Source organism: Panicum virgatum, chromosome 9N (genome assembly GCF_016808335.1).
Source record: "Panicum virgatum strain AP13 chromosome 9N, P.virgatum_v5, whole genome shotgun sequence".
Classification (NCBI taxonomy): domain Eukaryota; kingdom Viridiplantae; phylum Streptophyta; class Magnoliopsida; order Poales; family Poaceae; genus Panicum; species Panicum virgatum.
Window position 1 is genome coordinate 756,097 of NC_053153.1, and position 21,850 is coordinate 777,946.

General features: G+C 46.5%; 4 protein-coding genes across 6 annotated transcripts; 2 read left to right on the forward strand and 2 right to left on the reverse strand.

Annotated features, from left to right (window-relative positions):
• Positions 1-110: 110 nt before the first annotated feature.
• Positions 111-1,962, reverse strand: LOC120687428. The gene is made up of 2 exons (XM_039969427.1): positions 1,724-1,962; positions 111-1,060 (listed from the first exon to the last, which is right to left on the reverse strand). Exons 1-2 carry the CDS (start codon positions 1,827-1,829, stop codon positions 381-383), a joined length of 786 nt encoding a protein of 261 aa, XP_039825361.1. The 5' UTR covers positions 1,830-1,962; the 3' UTR covers positions 111-380.
• Positions 1,963-2,027: 65 nt separating this feature from the next.
• Positions 2,028-5,411, forward strand: LOC120687362 (transcriptional repressor ILP1-like). Its single transcript, XM_039969331.1, has 2 exons — positions 2,028-2,155; positions 2,243-5,411. Exon 2 carries the CDS (start codon positions 2,286-2,288, stop codon positions 5,151-5,153), a length of 2,868 nt encoding a protein of 955 aa, XP_039825265.1. The 5' UTR covers positions 2,028-2,155; positions 2,243-2,285; the 3' UTR covers positions 5,154-5,411.
• A 2,995-nt stretch (positions 5,412-8,406) lies between these two features.
• On the forward strand, positions 8,407-13,457 carry LOC120687398. Of its 2 annotated transcripts, none has more exons than XM_039969379.1 (4): positions 8,407-9,164; positions 11,675-11,730; positions 11,805-12,021; positions 12,575-13,457. In XM_039969379.1, exons 1-4 carry the CDS (start codon positions 8,442-8,444, stop codon positions 12,929-12,931), a joined length of 1,353 nt encoding a protein of 450 aa, XP_039825313.1. In that variant the 5' UTR covers positions 8,407-8,441; the 3' UTR covers positions 12,932-13,457. The 2 variants fall into 2 exon arrangements, with proteins under 2 accessions (XP_039825313.1, XP_039825314.1); XM_039969380.1 differs by having other exon boundaries at positions 8,409-9,164; positions 11,829-12,021.
• A 165-nt stretch (positions 13,458-13,622) lies between these two features.
• On the reverse strand, positions 13,623-18,955 carry LOC120687416 (protein Brevis radix-like 4). Of its 2 annotated transcripts, none has more exons than XM_039969414.1 (5): positions 18,512-18,955; positions 14,823-15,163; positions 14,601-14,733; positions 14,045-14,489; positions 13,623-13,980 (listed from the first exon to the last, which is right to left on the reverse strand). In XM_039969414.1, the coding sequence occupies exons 1-5, from the start codon at positions 18,614-18,616 to the stop codon at positions 13,958-13,960; spliced, it is 1,047 nt and encodes a 348-aa protein (XP_039825348.1). In that variant the 5' UTR covers positions 18,617-18,955; the 3' UTR covers positions 13,623-13,957. The 2 variants fall into 2 exon arrangements, with proteins under 2 accessions (XP_039825348.1, XP_039825347.1); XM_039969413.1 differs by having other exon boundaries at positions 14,050-14,489; positions 18,512-18,948.
• Between the last annotated feature and the right edge of the window lie 2,895 nt (positions 18,956-21,850).

The following is a 21,850-nucleotide window of genomic DNA, read 5'->3' on the forward strand; positions in this document are numbered from 1 at the left end:
TGTATAAAGTCTAACATAATTCATCAACAACGATGACATCGCAGGACAAACAAGAGAACCAGCCCATCCCTTGAGCAATGAGTTAAGCAACCGTGAACACGCAGGCAAAGTAATGAACCTTCAGATCAAAGTAGCGCTTAAACACATCAGAAGTAGATACCCCTACTTATTCCAAAAGAGCTAGTTCAACACCAGACCTCATGGAGTTCCTAAACTAAAACTGTTTGAAACCAACTGCTTGCAAATCTCAACATGGAAAGGTACAGTAACATATAGCAACACATCTCCCAAAAATTAGCTGGAGTTATTCGTAAAAAATTCAAATGGCCAACAAAGGTTCGCGAACAAGTGCAGCCATGGGCCAGTGGAACAACTTTCAATCATAAGTTCTTGAATGCAGACTCATGAGGAAGTTTCTGGGGTGTAAACCTCGCCAACAAAGCCTTGTTCGAGAAGTGTTCAGCATCAACAAAGTAGAAGTTTCCCTTGGCCTTGAAAGTGACAAAAGGCCTGTTGGTTTCAGGAGGCCTAACATCGGCAAACTTGATTGTCCTTTTGAGGGGAGTAGCCAGCCATGACATCACCTCAGCCTCAAAGCTATCTGAACCAGGACGCCACCTGAGCTTGTGAATGTATGGGCTCACGAACCAGTGCAAGGCTGCAGTTGTAGTGGCACTGAGGAAAATGACGGTGGATGCAACTGCTCCCTTGATGATCACATTCATGTCAGGTGAAGTCATGAATGTTATCACCGGCCCTAGTGATACAGAAAGGCAGCAGGTGGACAGAGAGAGAAGCTTCACTTTCTTTATGGTAGACGATATTGGCCCTTGATAAACCAGGTTGCCATCATTGTCATCCTCCTTAATCTCCTTCGGTTTGGGTCCAATGCTGATCTTGCTGCCACTAGCTTCACTTTCTTTCACAGCAGTAGCTTGAGAAGCCCATCTTGTCTGATTGAGGAAACAGGCAGCCAGGCCAAGGTCATCATGTTTTGCAAGAGAATTATGCTTGCATGTTGAGAAATGCCTCCATATGATAGTCTGAGGAACCTGAAAATCTGGATAGGACTAGGGAAATGAGTATATTACTATATTTTGGTATGGTTTCACATCTAACATTGATGTGTACAAGTTAAAGAAAAAATGCAAAAATATTTACTTTAGTTAACCAACATGAGCATAATGCGAGACAAGTCAGACAGTGTCTGTGACTGTACGCATTATCATTATTAAGGGAAAAAATTCAGCACACTAGATAGTTAATGCAACATATAGTAGAAAATTGCACCTTATGTACCACTATCAGGAAAGCTCAATCAACAGATAGGTGTTAGCACATGAATAGCAGGTTTTCAATCGAAGAGGATGGGTCTACCAAGCCTGAAAATAACACCACTGAACCATGCAAATTACAATCGCACCTAAAACAAATGGCAAGCAACCGCGCCGTACTTCATCTAGCATTCTAGCCACTGTCCGATCTCGTTCGTAAGCATCCATGGTTACACATCCTGACATCCACCCCTAACAATTCCAAGCTACACATAGCATAGAATCCGCACGCAATTTCCGAACTTCCAAGGAGTAATCAAATAAGAAATAACACAAAATTACAACATCTTCTGAGCGCACAGATCATAAGTCATCATTTTCGGGATCGAAGTTAACACGAATGAAAACGACGGGTTAGGACGGAGAGTGATCGAGATGCGGGGAGGAACCTGTGACTCGCGAAACAGCGTGCGGAGTAGATGCGGGCCCCACGGAGAAGTGGCGGAGGAGAACCCCGTGAAGGGAGGCCGCGGATCGGAGCCTCGCCGTCGCCATGGTCTCCGATCGATTGAGGGGGGGCTAGCCTAGCCTAGGGTTTGGGTTTTGCAACGGAGAAATGCCCGATAGGACGGTGTGCGACTGCGAACACTGGCTGATGAAGACGACGATTCGAACGGGCCCAAGCCTAAATGGGCCTACCTTAATGGGCTGCATGGGCCTCAAATCGATATCAGAAGTCGGTTCCCTTACCCACGCCACGCAACCTTTCTTCTCCGCTGTCTCGGCTCTCGTAAGCACGCGGATCTTGTTCCCCACCAGCCTCCGCACTGCCATCTCCCTCGCCGGAACCCTAGACGCCGCCGCCATCGCCATAGCTGCAGGTACGATCCACGTAATCTCTTTCTAATCCTTCAAATCAACACCTTCTGTTTGCTCCCTGGATTAATCTAATCCCCTAAACTTCTCAGCTTTTCTCCGGTGGTGACGTCCCGGCGAGCCTAGCGGGCCCGTATGAGTAGCCACCGCAAAAACTTCCGCCGCCGCGCGGACGACGCGGAGGATGCCAACGGCGACGCCGGCAGCCACCCCAAGCCCACCACCGCCACGAAGACCCAAACCCTAACGGTGCCCAAGCCCAAGTCGCCGCCGAGGCGCCAGGGGGCGAGCCGCCTCAGCTTCGCCGATGATGAGGACGATGATGACGCCGAGGAGGGCCCCTTCGCGCATCGCCGCCGCCCTACGGCCTCCGTACGCCCGGCCCGCACCGCGTCCCCGGCTGCGGCGTCGCTCCACCGCCTCACGCCCGCCAGGGAGCGGCTCGGGAGTTCGCCGGTGGCTGCTATCGCGGCGGTGTCGGCGTCGAAGCCCTCCAACTTCCAGTCCCATGCTGGGGAGTATACTCCAGAGCGCCTCCGGGAGCTCCAGAAGAACGCCCGCCCACTCCCGGGGAGCCTCATGCGTGCACCGTCGTCGACTCCACTGACTGAGCCCCGGTCTCAGAGGTTGGCAGCAGCCAATGCCAGTTCTACACCTACTGCCTCCACGGCAGCTGCAACAGAACCAGTGGTTATTCTCAAAGGCCTGGTGAAACCTATGGCAGAGGCAAGCATTGGGCCAAGAAAATCCTTGCACAAAGAGGAGGAAGATAAGTCTGAGGAGGAGGAAGGAGATGAAGAGGACGAAGGGCCAGTAATACCTGACCGTGCGACCATTGAAGCCATCAGGGCGAAGCGGCAGCAGCTGCAGCAGCCAAGGCACGCGGCGCCAGATTATATCTCCCTTGATGGTGGTGGTGTGCTCAGCAGCAGGGATGCTGGAGGTGAGTCCAGTGATGAGGATGACAATGAGACGAGGGGCCGGATTGCAATGTACACTGATAAGTCAAGTGATGGACCGAGGAGCACAAAAGGTGTGTTTGGCGGGATCAACAACAGGGGTCCTGCTGCCAGTTTGGGGGCTCTCAGTGATGGGGTCAAGGAGGTTGAGGATGACAGGGATGATGATGACGATGAGGAAGAGAGAAGGTGGGAGGAGGAGCAATTCAGGAAGGGTCTTGGTAGGAGGCTGGATGATGCTTCATCTGCTCAAAGATCAGCAAATGGTGCATCAGCTGCTGCTCAGGTTCAGCCGCAGCCATTTGGATACTCTGTGGGTTCCCATTACCAGCCCTCTCTTGGTGCTGTTGTGCCTGCGGCCTCTGTTTTCACCTCAGGAAGCGTTGAATTCTTATCCATTGCTCAACAAGCTGATGTTGCAAACAAAGCCCTGCAAGAGAACATCCGAAAGCTTAGGGAAACTCACAAGACAACAGTGAGTGCTTTAGTAAAAACCGACACACATCTTAGTGAAGCTCTTTCAGAGATATCTAGCCTGGATAGTGGTTTGAAGAATGCAGGTGATAAGTTTGTCTATATGCAGGAGCTCCAGAATTATATTTCTGTGATGTGTGATTTCTTGAATGACAAGGCGTTTTATATTGAGGAGTTGGAGGAGCACATGCAGAAACTGCACGAAAATCGAGCTTTAGCTATTTCTGATAGGCGTGCAGCTGACCTAGCCGATGAATCAAGTGTGATTGAAGCTTCCGTAAATGCTGCAGTATCTATTCTTAGCAAAGGATCAAGCTCAGCTCACCTGTCTGCTGCATTAAATGCTGCGCAAGCTGCTGCAGCTGCTGCTAGGGAAAGTTCAAATCTCCCACCCGAGTTGGATGAGTTTGGCAGAGATATCAACCTCCAGAAACGTATGGATCTTAAACGGAGGGAAGAGAACAGGAGTCGAAGAAAAACCAAGTCAGAGTCAAAGAGAATGGCATCTGCAGTGAAGAATGATGGCATTGAGAAGATTGAAGGAGAGCTAAGCACTGATGAAAGTGACAGTGAGAGCACTGCTTATGTTTCCAGCCGGGATGAGTTGCTTAAGACTGCTGACCTTGTGTTCAGTGATGCTTCAGAGGAATACTCGAGCCTTCGAATTGTCAAGGACAAGTTTGAAGGCTGGAGAACTCAGTACCCTTCTGCGTACCGGGATGCTCATGTAGCTCTGAGTGTACCATCTGTGTTCACCCCTTATGTGAGACTGGAGCTCCTGAAGTGGGATCCCCTCCATGAAGCAACTGATTTCTTCGACATGGATTGGCACAAGGTTCTGTTTGACTATGGTGCGCAAGATGATGAGAGTGCCTCCAGTTCTAATGATACAGATGTGGTTCCAGTCCTAGTAGAAAAGGTGGCTCTTCCTATTTTACACCACCGCATTAAGCACTGCTGGGATGTATTGAGTACTCAAAGGACTGAGAACGCTGTAGATGCAGTTAGGATGGTGATCGGTTATTTACCAACGTCGAGCAAGGATTTGCATCAACTACTGGCTTGTGTGAAAGGTCGCCTAACCCAGGCCATTGCTGATATGTCAGTTCCAGCCTGGGGATCAATGGTGACAAGAACTGTTCCAGGTGCCGCTCAATATGCTGCATATAGATTTGGAGTTGCAACACGTCTGCTTAAGAATGTGTGTCTGTGGAAAGATATCCTTGCGGGGCATGTTGTTGAGAAGCTTGCTTTAGATGAACTACTGAAAGGGAAGATTCTTCCTCATATGAAGAGTATCATTTTGGATGTTCATGATGCAATCACTAGGGCTGAGCGAGTAGCTGCCTCACTTGCAGGAGTTTGGGGTGAACAAAGTCAAAAGTTGCAGCCTTTTGTAGATCTGGTTGTTGAGTTAGGAAACAAGTTGGAGAGGAGACAAATGTCAGGCATCAGCGAGGAAGAGACTCGTGGACTAGCTCGTCGATTGAAAATCATATTGGCAACACTGAATGAGTATGACAAGGCTAGAGCTATTTCGAAGAAATTTCAGCTCAGAGAAGCCCTTTAGCTCATCCAGGATGTAGTGTAAGAACTCCAGTTTTGACAGAAGAGGCAGGTTCTACATCCTTAAATTTTTCAGAGATGTTGTAATTCGATTATCTGTACATCTTGGTCTTAGTCCAGTGCTTGAATTGATGCCACGAAAGCAAATTGTGTTACCTCTGTACTCCAGCAATTTGCCTTTCCAAAAGCACATAATGGCTGCATGTACTAGCTGCATAACAGTTGAAAATACATCGTGTTAGAATTATTTTTGTGATTTCAAGTTATGGTCAGTGCATATGAAATGGTACTTTGATAACCTCGTTAAAATAACATAGTATGGTATTAAGGCATTGTTTAGATGCATTCAAAATTTTACAATATTTCTCATCACATCGAATCTTTGAACACATGCATGAAGTATTAAATATAGCTAAACAAAATAATTAATTATATAGTTTGACTATAATTTACGAGACTAATCTTTGGAGGCTAGTTAATCTATGAGGGATAATAATTACCAAATATAAACGAAAGTACTATAATATTTTACACCTAAAATTTTTTGCATCTAAACAAGACCTAACCTATAGACTTTAGGTCATCAGAAATGCTAGGCATGAATGCTCTGAATCTTGAATTTGTATTGTTGATCTCAATTTGCATTTCTTTGGGTGCCCATTATCTGACACCGACAGCATGCTGTCGATGGAGGGCTGTGGATGGCAATGGCAAGCAGGCAGAGGTGGACAGGGCAGTAAATTGCAACGGACAAGATGTCATCAACGGGCTGGCGGGATGTTTAGGCTTTCTGGGGCCAACGCTAATTGTTTTGGTTTGGTTTGCGCTGTCAGTAGTAGATTGCCAAAGGCTCATTCTTACTCCTCAGTAATAGTGGTCTTGTTTGGTTTGTGCAACACAATTTTGACAGCTAATTAGAGGTATTAAATAATTGATTTATGCAATACAATTTTGACGGCCAATTAGAAATATTAAATAAAAATAGTTTATAAAACTAATTCTACCATCGCTACGCTAATTCGCGAGATGAATGTAATGAGATCTTTGATTACATAATTAAAGAATACTTATTGTAGTAATGTATTACTGTAGCTAATCATCAATTATTTAAGCTCATTATATTCATAGGGGAAAGTTGCATCCGAAAAAATTTTGCAAATATAATTTGTTTAATATTTCATATATACAAGATTCCCTCTTAGCGCTAAATGTGCTAGAGGCAACCAAACAGAACCAGTGTAATACTGCCTCCGCCCCAAAATAATTGTAACTATAGAGTTCAAAATTTATCTTAAAAAATTTGCTAATTTTGACCTACCTACCATAAAAGACAAGGCAATTCCGGAAGATTCTCATAAAAAACAATTAATAACTTATCCACTTATCACAAATGACAAGAAGTATTTTTGTAACTTTACATCTAGTATTTGTTTTCATGTTTGGTCCTAGAATTATATTTATTTTAGGACAGAGAGGGTACTACTGCTGTAGCAGATATTTCTTTGCTGAGATAACCCTGTTTGGTTTGTGCTACGCTAGTCATTGGCACAACTTTGACCGCTAATTAAAGGTATTAAATAAATCATTTTATAAAATTAACTCAACAACTCCTGCGCTACTTCACGAGGCGAATCTAATGAGGCCTTTAACCGCATGATTAGAAAATGGTTACTATAGCATTACTGTAACTAATTATGGATTAACTACTATTATTAGATTCGTCGCGTAAAGTTACACATATTCATGAAGATGTTTTGTAAATAGATTTTATTTAGTACTTTGTGTATGCAAAATTCTCTTGTAGCGCTAGGAGTTGTGGCGCAAAATAAACATGGGCTAATAGGGTGGAAACATTTGACTGACGCGGCGGAGGGGTGGCGAGTGAGAGAGAGATCATTCTTTTCAAAAGAAAAAAAAAAGTGAGAGAGTGGTCACGGCCGGCACAACAGCCTCACGGGAACGCACGGAGCAGCTTTTGCCTCCCTTGGTCGTCCTCCATGGGCCATGGATCATGGATGGCAGCTCAAAAGGATTTAATGGCTCTGACATGATGCCTTTACTCACGGAGTCGTCGTATATGTACATGTAAGCATACAGTACATACAAGAAGATATCGATGCTACTAATAACAATGTCGGCTCGTACCACTAATAGCAGGAGACCCCCGCTGGCTCGTGTACGGTACGGCGACATAGAATGTTGTCTATGCATCCAGAAATATAAAAATAACCTATTTGGAATGGGGAGAGTAAGATCAGGTTTAGTTCCCAAAAATTTTCAAGATTCTGTGTCACATCGAATTTTTAGATAAATGCATGGAGTATTAAATATAATTTAAAAAATAATCAATCGCACAGTTTAGAGCATCTCCAAGAGTTCCCCATTCCAGGTTGTCATTCTTATTTTTTTTTGGCAAAAACAAAAAAAACCTTCTGCAACAGTTCTCCATCCCAGGTTGGCATTTATACCAAGTTCGGAAAAAGAGCCTCCGCGTGCGTATATATGCGCGCTTGTATCCATGGCGCATCCGTCCGTATCAGAAGAGGTGGAAGAGCATAAAAATAATTTTATTTCTATCTCAGAGTTCTTGATTTAAATTTTCATGAGATGGAAGGGCATAAACATAATTTTGTTTCTCTCTCAGGTTTCTGATGTAAGTTATATCTGGGTTTGGCAAGTGGATTATGCCTAACTATTGGAGATGAGCTCTTTTTTTACTTGACATATTTTTTTAGAAGTTGGCAAAATATAAGATTTGCCAAGTAAAATTTGGTAAATTTTTGGAGATGCTCTTAGCTGTAAATGATGCGATGAATTTTTTTAGTCTAATTAGTTTATGATTGTACATTAATTACTAAATAAAAACGAAATACTACAGCAACCGAACGGTTTGTACACAGTTTGACATCGAAGATACTCATCCTTGAGGGTCGGTGCCAAAATCATCCTTGTCCACGTAAGTTCCTTTAAATTATCGTGCAATGAATTCATGTAACATGCATATTTATCGAGTTGAATTCTATTGTAATTAAAGGCCAACATCCATGTTGCCGCTAATGTTTTTTGAAATTAACCATTTTTTTCTTCTTACCGCGGGAGATACAACAGTTATGCCTTGGTGGTCGACTTCACGAGAGAGAAGGCGAGGCAACCACCAAGGGCATTCCCGTAATAAACTCTTTCTTCTTCCTCCTCCTCCATCTGATCCGACCCCACCCGACCCGACCCGTTTAAATTAAATTAAAACCCTCTACTCCTCCACCACCGGCACCAACCCACTTCCCCTCCCTGAATGGCGGCCGACGCAGCCGCCGCGCCCGCTCCCAAGCCCCCGCCTCCGCTGCCGGAGGATTCCCAGCTGCCCACCTACCTCGGCGTCAGCTTCGCGCTCTTCCTCGCCACCCTCCCGGCCAGCACCGGCGCCCGCCACGTCGCCTCGCTCCAGTCCCGCGGCCGCATCCTCGCCGCGCGCCTGCTCGCCTCCGAGGACCAGCTCCGCCAGCTGCGCGCGCGCCGCCGCGAGGACGCCCGCGCCAACGCCCGCGCCGCCGAGATCTTCGCGGGCCACCGAGCCGCATGGATGGAGGCCGAGCGCCGCCTCCTGGCCCGCGCCGCCGCGGCCGGGGACGAGGCCGCCTCGCTCCGCGCGCGCCTCGCAGACGCCGAGGCCAACGCCGCAGCGCTGCGCGCCCGCGTCGAGCGCCTCGAGCGCGAGGCCGCCGAGCGGGACGGGCTGCTCACCGCGCTCCTCGCGGCGACCTCCCGCGCCGGCGAGGGGGAGGGGGAACGCGTGCTCGGCGACGAGCGGGAGGAGCACCAGGACCAGGACCCGGACCCGGTGCCCGTGCCGCCGTTGGATCCGCCTGAGGCCACCGACGCGGAGGCCCTGGCCGCCGCGGCCGCGCTCTACGCGCAGCAGCGCCAGAAGCACGACGGCTATGGCGACGACTTCTACACGGCGGCCACGGCCCCGTCGGGAATGCCGCCGTGGATGGACCCATCAAAAGGCTGGCAGGTGAGTCAGAGACACGACAAAAAGGTGCCGGCTACCCTTTTCTTCGCCTCACCTCACCTCACCTCCCTTTTACTCTTCTCTTCAGTGTTCACTTCCAACTTACTAGCAAGGACGGCCGCAAATCTAATGGATTGCTTTTAAATCAATAACTCGTGCATCCTGTTCACAAAATTAATGGATTGCTCTACTTTCGTTGATAGAGATTGTCCCGCAGATTACAGTCGCGTCAGAACAAATTTTTAGCCACATTACACTTTAGAGGGCTACAGTTCTTTCGATCTCTTCTGTTTTATTAAGTTTTGATTACATTTCATTAAAAGTTGGGTTTACATCATTGTTTCCATTTGTATTGATGCCATCAGATTAGCTCTGGTTAATTCTAGTTTCCGGATCCTTAAGTAGCCCTGCTACACATCTTTCCATGAGTGATAGACTGATAGTGATATCATCGATCTCCACCATCCACAATGCCATGCCAGTTGCTGAATAGAACGGACAAACAACCACTTCGATAGCCTCTTCCATCCAACAGAATACGATACTGTATCCGTGGGGCATGGCTGCCTGCAAGAAAGCTACCTGGTTTTTGTTATCTACTCTGCCAAAGTCACCTGAATCTTCCTCTCAAAGAAAAAAAAAAGCCACCTGAATCTTATACAGTCCATAGCAAGACCTAAACCAAAGGCTTCTTGTTACTGTTCATGCAAGCAGCACACCTAGAAGATTGGTGCTGTACTGAAGTCACCACAGGCTGGACCTAGTTACTGTGTGTCGGTACCCCAGGACTGGGGTACCCCCTCTTGCTGTGACTAGGCAAGAGCCTTTGTAGTCATCCTTGACTACAACCAAACAGCCGGACCCCTGCAGTCCGAAGTCCTGTCCTCCCGACAAAGGTCCGGACCTGTTCCACGGCCGGGGAAGGTCTGGGAACGCCACGTGTCCCAGGAAAAACAGGCGCTCAAGCGCAAGCAGCCAGGGCTCCGGACCTCCCAAGGAATCCGGACCCCCGCGGGGTCCCGGACCCCTCATAGGGTCCTGGATAGCAACCGGACCCCTCTCCAAGGGAAAGTTTGGACGCCCCGCCTCAGGGTGGTCCGGGGCCGACACGTGTATGAGGCCCTTGGTCTCCATATTGAGGTCCACCTACCTTCGCATTTATTGCGGTAGGTGGACGTCCACTTTGATATAGTGGAAGCCGAGGCGTTTGACTGACCAGGGGGCACTATTGATCGCGTATTACCAAGGCAGTGGAGCCGATGGCGCCGCCCATGCCGCGTCTGCCAGTCTGCCGTAACAGTCGGATACGACGGCTCGGCTTCACCCATTATGACGCTACATAATAGCCTCAGCAGGCCACGCCGCAAGCTACGCTACTCCAACGGGCGCCTCGCTGACGGGACAAGAGAAGACCCCCTGTGTCAGAAGAGCAGCAGTACGCATATCGAAGGAAAGATTCGCTACCACTGTAGCCACAGTCACGTTGGGCCCACCTGTCGGGGCATCAACGTTCTATGTATCCGCCCCCCCCCTTTGATCTATAAAAGGGGAGAGCGCCGTTAGAAAACCTCAGGCTGGGCAAGAGCCAAGGCCAGCAGAGGATAGGTTCATTCACACAACCAAGACAATACATCTCCCAGTGGACGTAGGGTATTACGCTCCGGCGGCCCGAACCACTCTAAATCGAGTGTTCTTGAGTCCTTGTCTCAGCGAAGATCCAGCCCCATCGCCTAGTACTTCCCCGAGTACTCCCTCACTGGGAATAGGCGGGTGCGCTCCGCCACCCGGCTGTGGGTACCCCTAAAAATCCCCACAACACTGTGCATGAAGAAATCCCATTGGTTCTGTTTTATTCCTATACTTTTCTTATCAAAATATTATATTACTAAAGAAAAGGTCATGTTTTAAATGCTAATATGAGTTAACTGGTTACCGTAAATGCTAACCTCAACTACTTGCTAGCCATATATGAAGAAATTAGCTGCTAATGCGCAATCAGAAAATATCAGCAGCCAGCTAGAACACTGCAAGCCAATTTGTCTATCAAACACAGTTCTCAGTTATCAGGTGCCAAGTAACCAACTAATGAGGTGATATTTCTTTTAGAGCGAAAAAAACTCATTAAAAGAACGACGTACAGTTTTACAAGCTGATGCTGTTTTCAGTCCACATTGATGTTTTGAAGAATTTGGGTGATTAGAAGCCTGACTCTGTGAGAACTCATAGGATATAATCATTGTCAATCTGTATGAAGCCTAGCGCAAGTGGTGATTTATCCTGTATTTTCAAAAACTCTCATGTGCTAATACTAAATTGTAAACTACAATTTTGTTTCTTGCTTTTCTATCTCATTACAATTCTCTTTGCTATGGCACATTACAACCTTTGTGAAAACATCAGTAAAAATCTAACTGTCAAGAAAACTACAGTTCATTTTTTTTTCAGAAATATTGAATGTTTGCCTCGAAAATGGATTTATGGGTTTAGGCTCATTTTGAACTTGCATCTTGTAGGATCTGAAATATGATACAGTTGAGTCAACGCACAACACAAAGCATGTTGTACCAAGGTAAACATTTAACTGATGCACATTGTTGGTTGAACTAGTAATGAAATAGATTCTACTTATCATTTACATCTTAGGTCTATGCCATTGTTCTTTAACAGGAGAGAATCACCCTGGAAGGTGGATGTGGAATCATCTGGAGTTCCTGCAAAACTTAGGTTGCTTGAGCAGGAATTAATCAACCTGGAAAAGGTGGTGAATGGAGACTTATCCAAGATTCCATTGGCGATGAGAAAACAAGTAAAAAGATATCAAACTCTCGCTGGGAAAATTGATGATCTTTGCAAACGGATGGTAGGCCTGCTCATCTGAATAGCATTTGCTGGATTGTTTCTGTTGAATCACTCACAGTTTTCATTTCCATGATACAATGAAAAGATTCGTGTGTGTTGATACTTTACACTTCCTTTGCACATGATTGTAACTATTCAGGCAATTCATTGTCAAAAGACAGTAGCAGTTTCCAGTTCCAGCCTCATATCAGATTAGTTCTTTTGGTTTGTAGTGCTAGGAGCTGTCTCCGCCTGACCTGTTGTACTTGCATTTAAATTGGAAAACCTCTTCTTCCTAACACATTCTATCTAATTATTTTTTTAGAAAAAAAGGGTTAGGTAAATGGTATGTCTATGAAGAAAATAACAGTTTCTTTGTTAGTGGGGATCATGCCTAACAGTAGTTGCATGCTCTGATTTCTTCAATCTGCTATGTCTTAACCAAGACACGCTGTTAAAGTATTAATCGAAGATTACTTTAGGTTCATAGTAGGAGTTTTTTTCCCAACAACCAAGATCCTTTTATTTAACTACTTCCGTAGGAAAAAAGAACTAATGAATATGTATTTTTGCAGCAAACTAGTGACCCTTGTGATTCAACACTTAGCTCAGAGTTCAGAACACAGCGGCAAACAGAATTCCTTCTGGAAGCATTCCACCTTCAGCACCGAGCAACAGAAACAAGGCAGAAGCTGAGCACACTGCAAGCAGAGACTGCAAAAAGCAGCTTTGGTGATGAGTTAACAGCAGAAGCCAAAATGTGCACAAGAAGAGCACTAAGTTCAATTAGGAATAACTTCAAGGAAATCCAGCGAAGCTTGGAGATTTGGCTGGCAAGGATTCTTGGAGACCTGGAGGGTATGTTAGCAAGGGATGGGGCCTCACGCATTAGGGAATACTTTCTGTCTCCGTATGCTTCTGCTGTTCGGTGAATGGTCGTCTTCCCCTTACAAGTTACAAATATAGGGATTCAATGAACATGCTGGACAGCCCATTGGTATTGCCCTCTGCAGGTAAAACATTAAGTTCACGCTCACTCATGTAGCCCCTTGACCTTTATGGTGATCATTATCAGAATTGAAGAGAAGTGATCTAGGATCATACCAAGTTTTACAGGCAGAAAAAAAAGAGATTGATTTCTGCAAAATAGAAGAAAAATTCACAATTCCACATTGGTCTCAAATTTTGACATCTATTGCATCATGTCCTAGATCAGTTGTCTTCATTCATACTCCTATTTGTAGGCAGGCTACTTGCCATACTGTTTGCACATAGGCGTTGATCTGGTTGCAGGCTTTACCTGCCTCTCTGTAGCTCTCCATTTTGTTAGGATTTGTATAGCTGTATGTTTATGATTCTGATGGACTCACCTAACTGTATCTAGATGACAACCTTGGATGTACTAAAGTAAACCGTCGCTTTATGATTACTTATAGTATGTAGTATGTGCATTGCCAACTGTTGAGCAAACTCTTCTCAATGCTGGTTGATTGATTTGTCGTTGGATTGGTTGCTGTTTGACTGAACTATGTGTTGTACGCTGCATGCATATAGGAGTAGGTACACTTATACAGGGGACAAACAAATGGTAGCCATTGTCTTACACTGAGTGGCATCAGATGATAGAATGAAAACGAGAATTGGGCATAGTGAGGGATTGGTAAAACTTTAGCACGGTACACCAATCACAAGTTACCTGGGCTGCCGGGTGCCCTAAACATGCATGGACAGTTCCTTGTTTCCTGATCCCCTCCTATCTTTCCCAGCTCCAAATTATCTCCTCCCCCCATCTCCAAACTCGAAACATAAACTCTAATATATATACTTATACCAGATTATATATGTGTCCCTAGTAGCAACGGATCACAAAAAGTTCAGTCTCCTTGTTGAATGTTTGTTGGTTCAAAGGTACTGAGCCTGTATCCTCTCCTTGTTCTCCTCCCACCACAGCTTGGCATTCAGCTCTGCAAACCTCTCGCGGCTGCAAATGCAAGGCACATCAGCAATAATACCCATTGTAACAAAGCTAATGTTTTGGAGTGCACCTGACCTGAACCTGACGCGGCGTAGCTCCCTGGTGCCGTCGGCGAGCTCCCTGACGGTGATGTACACGCCGGGCTCGTCCTGGATGATCCACTCCGTCACCTCCAGCTCGCTGGCGTTGCTGATGGACACGTCGTCCCTCGACGAGGTGGTCGTCCTCGCCGCCTCGGTGGCGGTGGCCTCTGAGGCCGCGGGGCTCTTGCCGGCTGCTCCGTTCTGCCGCTGCTGCTGCTGCCAGGCCCGCTCCGATTCCGATGGGTTGGACGAGGACGGCGGCGGCGGCGAGAGCGGGCGGAAGCTGTGCTGCCGTGCGGCGCCCGGCGGGGGCGCCGGCCGCGTGAACACGCCCCAGCTGATCCTGTCCGGGGTGAGCGGCGCCGGCGAGGGGGTGGCGGCAGGGCTCCCCGCCATGGAGCCCACCTGGGACTGCGAGTAGAACGATTCCCTCTGCAATGCAATGCGAGAAAACAGACAGCTCTAATTAATATTAATCGTTGCTAAATGATACGCAGCAATGCGACGCAAGCGCCATGGATACGCAGCAGAGCAGATGCAGACCTCGCCGTCGTCGGAGCGCGGCGGGGTGGGGAGGACCTGCCGGCTGAAGCGCCGCACGTTGTAGAGCTCCATGATCCGCTCGTTGTTCTCGCCCCACCACTTCTGCGCCTGCCACTTGTCGTACATCTCGCGGCTGCAATGCATTCGATCACCAGGCGATGCCATTGTCAGTCAGATCAAATGATCCCTATTCAGAAGAGTATGGTGGTGGACGACAAGAACCTGAACCGGATGCGCTTGAGGTCGTTGCCGGCGCCGCCGGGGAGGGGCACGAAGGTGATCTGCACGCCCGGCTCCACCTGCGCCACCCACTCCCTGGCCATGGCCTCGCCCTCCGCGCGGCCGGCCAAGTCCCACGCCGGGGTGGAGGTGGAGCTCGCGCTCGACGCGCCCAGGTAAGTGGCCGGGGGCACCGCCATGTCGTCCTGCACCACGCCCGGCCGGTAGTAGCCGCTGCGGTAGATGGAGGTGGCCCGGCCCCTCGGCGGCGGCGATCCGCCGCGCCTCTGCTGCGCGCCCTGCCGGTGCGTGCCCCCGGACAGCTTCAGCACCATGTCCTTGAGCTGCACATGCCGCGCCAGCAACCGACCCATCGGATTCAAATCATCTCAGAGTATAAAATGATCGGCAATCAAACATTGTCATTGCCAAGCAATGCATGGTTTCATCAGTCAGTCAGTCAGTCAGTGTTCCACTGTTCCAAAGGCAGCATGACAGCATCAGGCTTCAGAATTCGGACAGATTACATTCTTCAGAGTTCAGTGATTTTAAAAGAGAATGTGGACGATACATATCGATTTCGAGTGCGTTTTGCACTATTTTGGACTATGGAACATATGGACAGGTGGGTACTGTAAAGCAGGCCAAACGACTGGCTGGTCTCCAGCAAGATTCAGTGATCTTCTTCAGAGGTTTTATTTGGCCGGTCAGTACTACTGGTGCCCGATCAACTAGCACATATCTGCAGCATTATTATCTAGATCTTTGGTTGTAGAGGAACTTGCAATGCATACTTTATTTGACCGAAAACATGTCGTTCTTGTAAAATGCAGTGTCCGGTGGTAGTCAAAGATTAGCCTACCTAATTGGTAATACAGATAAGTGCAAATGTTAGCTTAACGTGTTAACATCAACGCACGTATGTCAAATATGTTCATATTTCCAAAGATTGTCTTGCATTCTAGGTGCACTATTTGACCTATACCTAATCAGTCACTTATATTTATTCAGTTCAGAACCTCAGAATGTCATGTTGCTCACACTCACACATGAGTTAGCTGTGGAGAAGACTGATGGTAGTTTTCAGCCTTCCACACTACTAGAGTCTAGTAGATGATATGTGTGTGGTAAACCCTTATTCTACCACGGGGTAAAAAAAAATGCAGAGAAACAAGTTTGTTTGGAGTTGCAGTTAGGGCCGCTTAAAACAAGGATGGATTCTCTGGCAATGTTCACTTTACTTTATCCTCTTTTCAGCTTCAACACACTCTCTCACTTGTACGTTTCATCTACAGTTCAGTTTTCCCCTTTGATGGTACTCCTCCTACCATGCAATGCAATGCACACGCATCTTTTCAGGCCTGGTGGCCTCTTTTCCATCCAAGATTTCAAATATACTGATGATCCCAATGCTTGGAGGATTCTTGCCTTGCTTCCGGGTGAAATGCAAATAAAGCAGCAAGGCAACATCCCCATCCATCCATAGGATCTCTTTTGCATTTTGCAGGTTTGCAGTACTACTGCAACCCCAATCCATCTCTCCTTTCGAGAAAGCAATGAAGAGCCCATGTATCGTTATATCAGTCTCGTCTGACGAAGAACATGCATGCCTACATACTTTACTGACCCAAAAGCCAAAAGAAGGAAAATATAGTAGGGGAAATCAAGATGTGCATATATAATGCCACAGGATAGGGAGTTGGAGCTGAAAGAAAGCTTCTTTAGATACATATATATATATTTATTTAAGATACATATATTAAATAAGAAAAGAACAAGGGAGTAGTCCATGGCCGCACTTTGTGGTTTCCTTAGTTTGTTCAACGATGTCTTCTGCTTCTCTCCATCTCCATCTCCAAAGGAATGGAAGGACATGACACAAAGTGAAAGGTGATAGTATCTACCAGGCAGGCCTGAGCCTACACTATCTGCCCCCTAATTTTGACTGTCTTTGACGTATGTGTTCCTCATCAGTCCAGTTTAAAAATCTTAATAAACAAAGCAGCCAACACTCACTAGTCACTAGTGTGGCTCATTAATTCAGTTGTTTAGATAATTATATGTGGAGTAGGACTCTGAAATTTTGAATGCAGCAAGAAGGACAAGACTTTCCTAGCTTGCGTCATATATGTACCAAGTTCACTTATTCACCTTGATGAAAATCAAGAATGTCACAGATAAGGACAGTGATGAGCTTCTCACAGTAGGTGATCTGAATTTTTTTGAAAACCATGCAGCCATACTATCTATAAATCTATCTGAAAGTCGGGTGGAACAAACAACGGTCGTGAACAGCAGAGGGGGAGAAAAGGCCCGCCCGCCATCAACTTTGAACTTAAAGGCGTGGCGATCAGATTGATCTAGAAGCATAGCATTTTAGCATATATATATATATATATATATATATATATATATATATATATATATATATATATATATATATATATATATATATATATATATATAAACAAAAAGCGAAAAGGAAAGAGGGGGTGCTTAGCTTTGCTTCCAGGAGGAGCAGCGCAGCCTGTATCTGTATGTGCTGGCGATTGGCTTTATTTGCCGAAAGAGACCTGGCTCTTCTCCTCTTTCGCTTTAATTTCTTTTTGTTTTTTCTTAGCTTGTTTGTGGCGCTCAGTCAGAGTCAGAGGTAGCCGATCGATCGAGCATCTCATCGACGATCTACTACTTTATTTTCTTCTTTGATCATATCGTCCGGCCGAGTAAAGAAGAAGAGATGGAGAACTTAAAGCAAAAGGTTGTTCTACTCCAACTCATGTGGTGTCCTGGTGTGTACACAGGACGACGGATCGATCGGAGAGGAGGAATGGAGAGGACGACGCGGGGGGGCCAGGCCATGTGCCATCGGGATCGACGCCAACAACAGTCTCATGCATCGATCATCCAAGTCCAAGGCATGGAAAGCAAAAGAAAAGAAGCAAGCCATGATTCGGTCTGCTCTGGATGCCGATCGACACGCGCGTTGCCATTGCATTGCTCCCGTCCAGCCAGCATCGGTGACCTGAGCGATCGAGCACCGTCCATGGATGGTGGGCACCGCGGCGCCGGCCGGCGGGGTCCAACTCCGTCGTCGTCCAAGCAGAAGCAGAGCAGAGACGGACATGTCGCCGATTTCGGGGACGCTGCCGACGAAAGCGACGCCACGCCTGCCTGTTGCCTCACTGATGACTACTTACTCCTGCTCTGCTCTGCTCCTTGAATATATTTCTTATTAGTGCCCCACTCCACTAGCAGCTCCGATCCATCAGTAAGCAGCTGACCTGCTGGCGCAATCATCATGCATCATGCCAACCATACATATAGGCTTTATTTACAAGTTTAGCTTAATATATATACATAATTAATCTCTCTTTGTTCAGAGAGTACTGATGCTGTTGCTAGCCACCAGCTAAGTGCGTGTATCCGAATTCAAATTTCAAACAAACCCCTAGATTGAGATGGATCGATGCGGGTGCACACTACACAAGCCGTAGGCTTACTAGATCGATCTCTATCCTTGGATACATACATCCGAGGTCCTCTCCTCTCCTCTTGTGCCTGTGTCGACGTACACAGGCACAAGATCGATGGAGCTACCAGCAATGATGCAAGAGAACGAAGAAACTAACAGCAAGCTGCTACTAGCTAGCTAGCTCAAGAACAACAGGACTACGGCATGCAAGAACACGTACCTGGGAGGTGAGCGACTTGACGGGATCCCTGCAGGTCGGGGTGTCGCCGGCCGACCGCGCGGCGTCATCGCCTTCTTCTTTCACGCACGCGATGCAGGCCAGCATCTTCAAGACGACGATCACCAGGCCGGCAGCCAAAGCTAGGTTGGAGGGAAGACCAATGCAAGATTACTTGTGTCCGTCTTGGATGGATCGATCGATGAGCTAGCTACTGACTGGTACGAGTACGACGGTGCTCCTTGCTTTGCTTGTAGATGGCCAAAAAGTGACGGAATGCTCTGGTCTGAGCAGCAGCTTGCTAGATAGCTACCCTCGCTCTCGACTCGATCCCTACTAGCTTATTTATATATATAGTCACGTTTACGGGCAGCAGCCAACAAGAGCAGCGTGCTGTTGTATGTATCCATCTCTTTCTCCTTGTAGTATTATATAGCAGGAATAAGCAGGACGATGGGTGGTAGTGCAGTGCTAGTACTAGCTCAGCCGTGCAAGGATGGCCGCCCACCATGCTTCGTGGCTTTGCCGTGCATGCATTGGGCCTGCCCCTGCCTGCCTGCCTGCCCGAGTGTCCACTGTCCAGTCCACTGGGCTCGATCGATCAGCAATTCAACATGAGCTGCTGCTGCTTTACTCTCTTCTTCCACCTTTATAAAGCGCACATGTATATTAAAGTTCAAATTTTACTGCCTTTAACCAATATTTTTTTATTTTTATAATGTAAATTTTATATGATTAGATTCGTCATTAAATATACTTTACCTTGATCATAATAAGTTTATAACCATAAATAACATAATATATGATAAATAAATGATCAGTGTTATTTAGAAAGATCATACTATGTTAGTTATAGTATGTTTTGTAAAAGTGGATGAAGGGAGTAGCATGCACCACTGAGTTCGATGGCGGTGGAGAGGAGGAGAGAGGCGTACTACTGTAACTGTTGCGGTAAAAGGAAAAATCCTGTAGACGAGACTATAGTATATGCATGCTTTATATGTACTAGTATTTTTTCTTGGAAACCTCTCCATGCAAACTATGAAAATTTCAATCTGGACCATCGAATCAATATCCAGGGGCACGGGGGATTGGATAAATTTCCAGTCTGGACCCGCCCTTGGAATGGAGAATCACACTTTTACAAATTCCCCTCCCACCCTCCTGCGCCTCTCCTATTGGATGTTGATTCGATGGCATGGGGATTTTGGATTTCACCTAATATTTTCCCTTTTCTTTCCTCAATTCTCGATCGTGGGTGTGCTTTGGGTGCAGCCAGCAGCCTTAGCCCCAGCTACTGATCCAGCTAGTAGTCTCCCTCCATGGACCATGGTAGTAGCTGAGCTGTAGCATGCGGCGTGCAGATGGAAACTGATCCATGGATAGATGGAGCCTGCTCGATCAGCCTCTCGCTCGCTCAAGTACCTACCTCCAGCCCAACGTGTCAAGCAAGTACATGCTCATCTCTCGTGCTGGCTGCTGCATGCTGCTCCTCTCTGTATACTGTTGTGGTGCTGGCTGGCAGTGGCAGCTGCCGCTCGGGTCGGCCGCTAGCTACCTCGGCACTCCTACTACTGCGGCTACTGTGCTCTTGCTTGTTGCAGAGACAGCAGAGACCACAGCTCCGTGCAGGCCTGTTCTTTTGTCTCAACCATCCATACATCCCTCATCCCTGCATCGTCGCTCGTCGGTTCGTGCGTGTCCCCGATCGATCCTCGTGATCTGACCGACCGGGACCGGACCTAGCTACCTTACATTCAGCAGGCTTCATCTATCCATGATCACTTCACTTGCTTCATCATCCGTCCATATAAATATATTACAAGAGGAGGTGATGATCATGAGCAGGCCGATCATGCATGCATCGTGCTAATTGTTGGCGCCTGCCACTTGAAATTACAGGGCCGGTTAAGATCGATCAGTGCGCGCGTGATGGCTATCGTGAGAAACTTTGACGATATAGAGATGATGGGGATGAGGCCAGCCGGCAGCAATCCATCATTAGCAGCAGCTGGGACGGATGATGCATGAGCATGATACTAATGCATTATTATTATTATATATACATACACCCACGAGTTATTCTACACCCAACTAATTACTGAACAAATTCCAGTAATAACCGCTGCGTGCGATTACTCAACACCATTTTACTGAATGTGATTCTGTAATTTTGGTAACTCAGCCCAGTAACCAAGATCCAACACTAACTGATATTAGTTCCCTCGCTCTCCAATCGAAAATATATATAATTAATTTGTTACAAGCAGTAGCAATGTTTTAATACAAAGTTGCTGCTCCGAGTTTCATGCACCTTGTACGCATGACAACAAACTGCTTGTACTCGGATCCACTTATCATTCGTGCGTGCGAGCCATCCATGCATATATGTGTGCGCGCGCGCACTAGGTAACTTTGCCGACTTTTCTCGCTTGTCCGAGCATTATTTCCCATTTGTAGCACCAATGGATTAGATAGGCCTAATAAGTAAGCATTAGGCACATCATGTCTTCACTATGAGCCGGCTCAGGCCAATTAACCATAACGATGAAGGCGGCGTGGAGTTCACGCCCCATGCATGATGTAGTAGCTACTAGTCAAACTTTGTGTTTCGTAAACAATTTTGGTTTCTATCTAGTAGCTAGGGCCTTGGGCTCTGCTAGTGGGGTGGGTTGAAATTGGTTTACGAGGTGGGCTTCCATGTGGAGCGTGTTTGGATGGATCGAAATAAGTTGTTAGGTAATGGAACGGAGCAGAACGGGTTCTACATAAATGCGGTTGCTTCGGATTGGAACAAGTGCATTTTTTGTGGAGTGCCCACATTATAAACATATATAAATGTGGTACAGTATAAACATATATAAATGTGGGTTCTACTTTGAGGGCAGAACATTAAACATTATTCACGTTTTTTTTGTGGAGTGCCCACATTAAATCATGCATTCACACCAGAAAATTGTATCAAATTTAACTAAAATTTGTTAGAGCATTCACAACATTAAATTTTATTGAAATTGATTTAAATTTGTTGGAGATGACTCAGTATGACTGATAACTATTCTGTACGAAACGGTGTAGCTAGACTGATATGTGAGCCCCACACAAGAGCCGGATCATGGAAATAAAATTTGGTGTTTGCAATATAAAATTTTATGTTGAAATTTGTTGGATATGACTTAGTATGATTGACAGCTACTTTTTACAAAGCAATGTGATTAAAACTACATATAAATCCTATGTGAAGAGGCGGATCTTGGAGATAAAATCACGTGTTCATACTATAAAATTTTATTAAGATTTGATTGAAATTTATTAAAAATAATTCGGACAACAACTTTGTGT

Excerpts from the sequence above, each read along its gene's own strand:
- LOC120687428 (XM_039969427.1), bottom strand. The coding sequence starts at position 1,829 with ATGGCGACGGCGAGGCTCCGATCCGCGGCCTCCCTTCACGGGGTTCTC. Across the intron at positions 1,061-1,723 it reads CGCTGTTTCGCGAGTCACAG|ATTTTCAGGTTCCTCAGACT; the intron begins GTTCCTCCCCGC and ends AGTCCTATCCAG.
- LOC120687362 (XM_039969331.1), top strand. The coding sequence starts at position 2,286 with ATGAGTAGCCACCGCAAAAACTTCCGCCGCCGCGCGGACGACGCGGAG.
- LOC120687398 (XM_039969379.1), top strand. The coding sequence starts at position 8,442 with ATGGCGGCCGACGCAGCCGCCGCGCCCGCTCCCAAGCCCCCGCCTCCG. Across the intron at positions 9,165-11,674 it reads ACCCATCAAAAGGCTGGCAG|GATCTGAAATATGATACAGT; the intron begins GTGAGTCAGAGA and ends TGCATCTTGTAG. Across the intron at positions 12,022-12,574 it reads ATGATCTTTGCAAACGGATG|CAAACTAGTGACCCTTGTGA; the intron begins GTAGGCCTGCTC and ends GTATTTTTGCAG.
- LOC120687416 (XM_039969413.1), bottom strand. The coding sequence starts at position 18,616 with ATGCTGGCCTGCATCGCGTGCGTGAAAGAAGAAGGCGATGACGCCGCG. Across the intron at positions 15,164-18,511 it reads TCAAGTCGCTCACCTCCCAG|CTCAAGGACATGGTGCTGAA; the intron begins GTACGTGTTCTT and ends CGGCATGTGCAG. Across the intron at positions 14,734-14,822 it reads CTCAAGCGCATCCGGTTCAG|CCGCGAGATGTACGACAAGT; the intron begins GTTCTTGTCGTC and ends AATGCATTGCAG.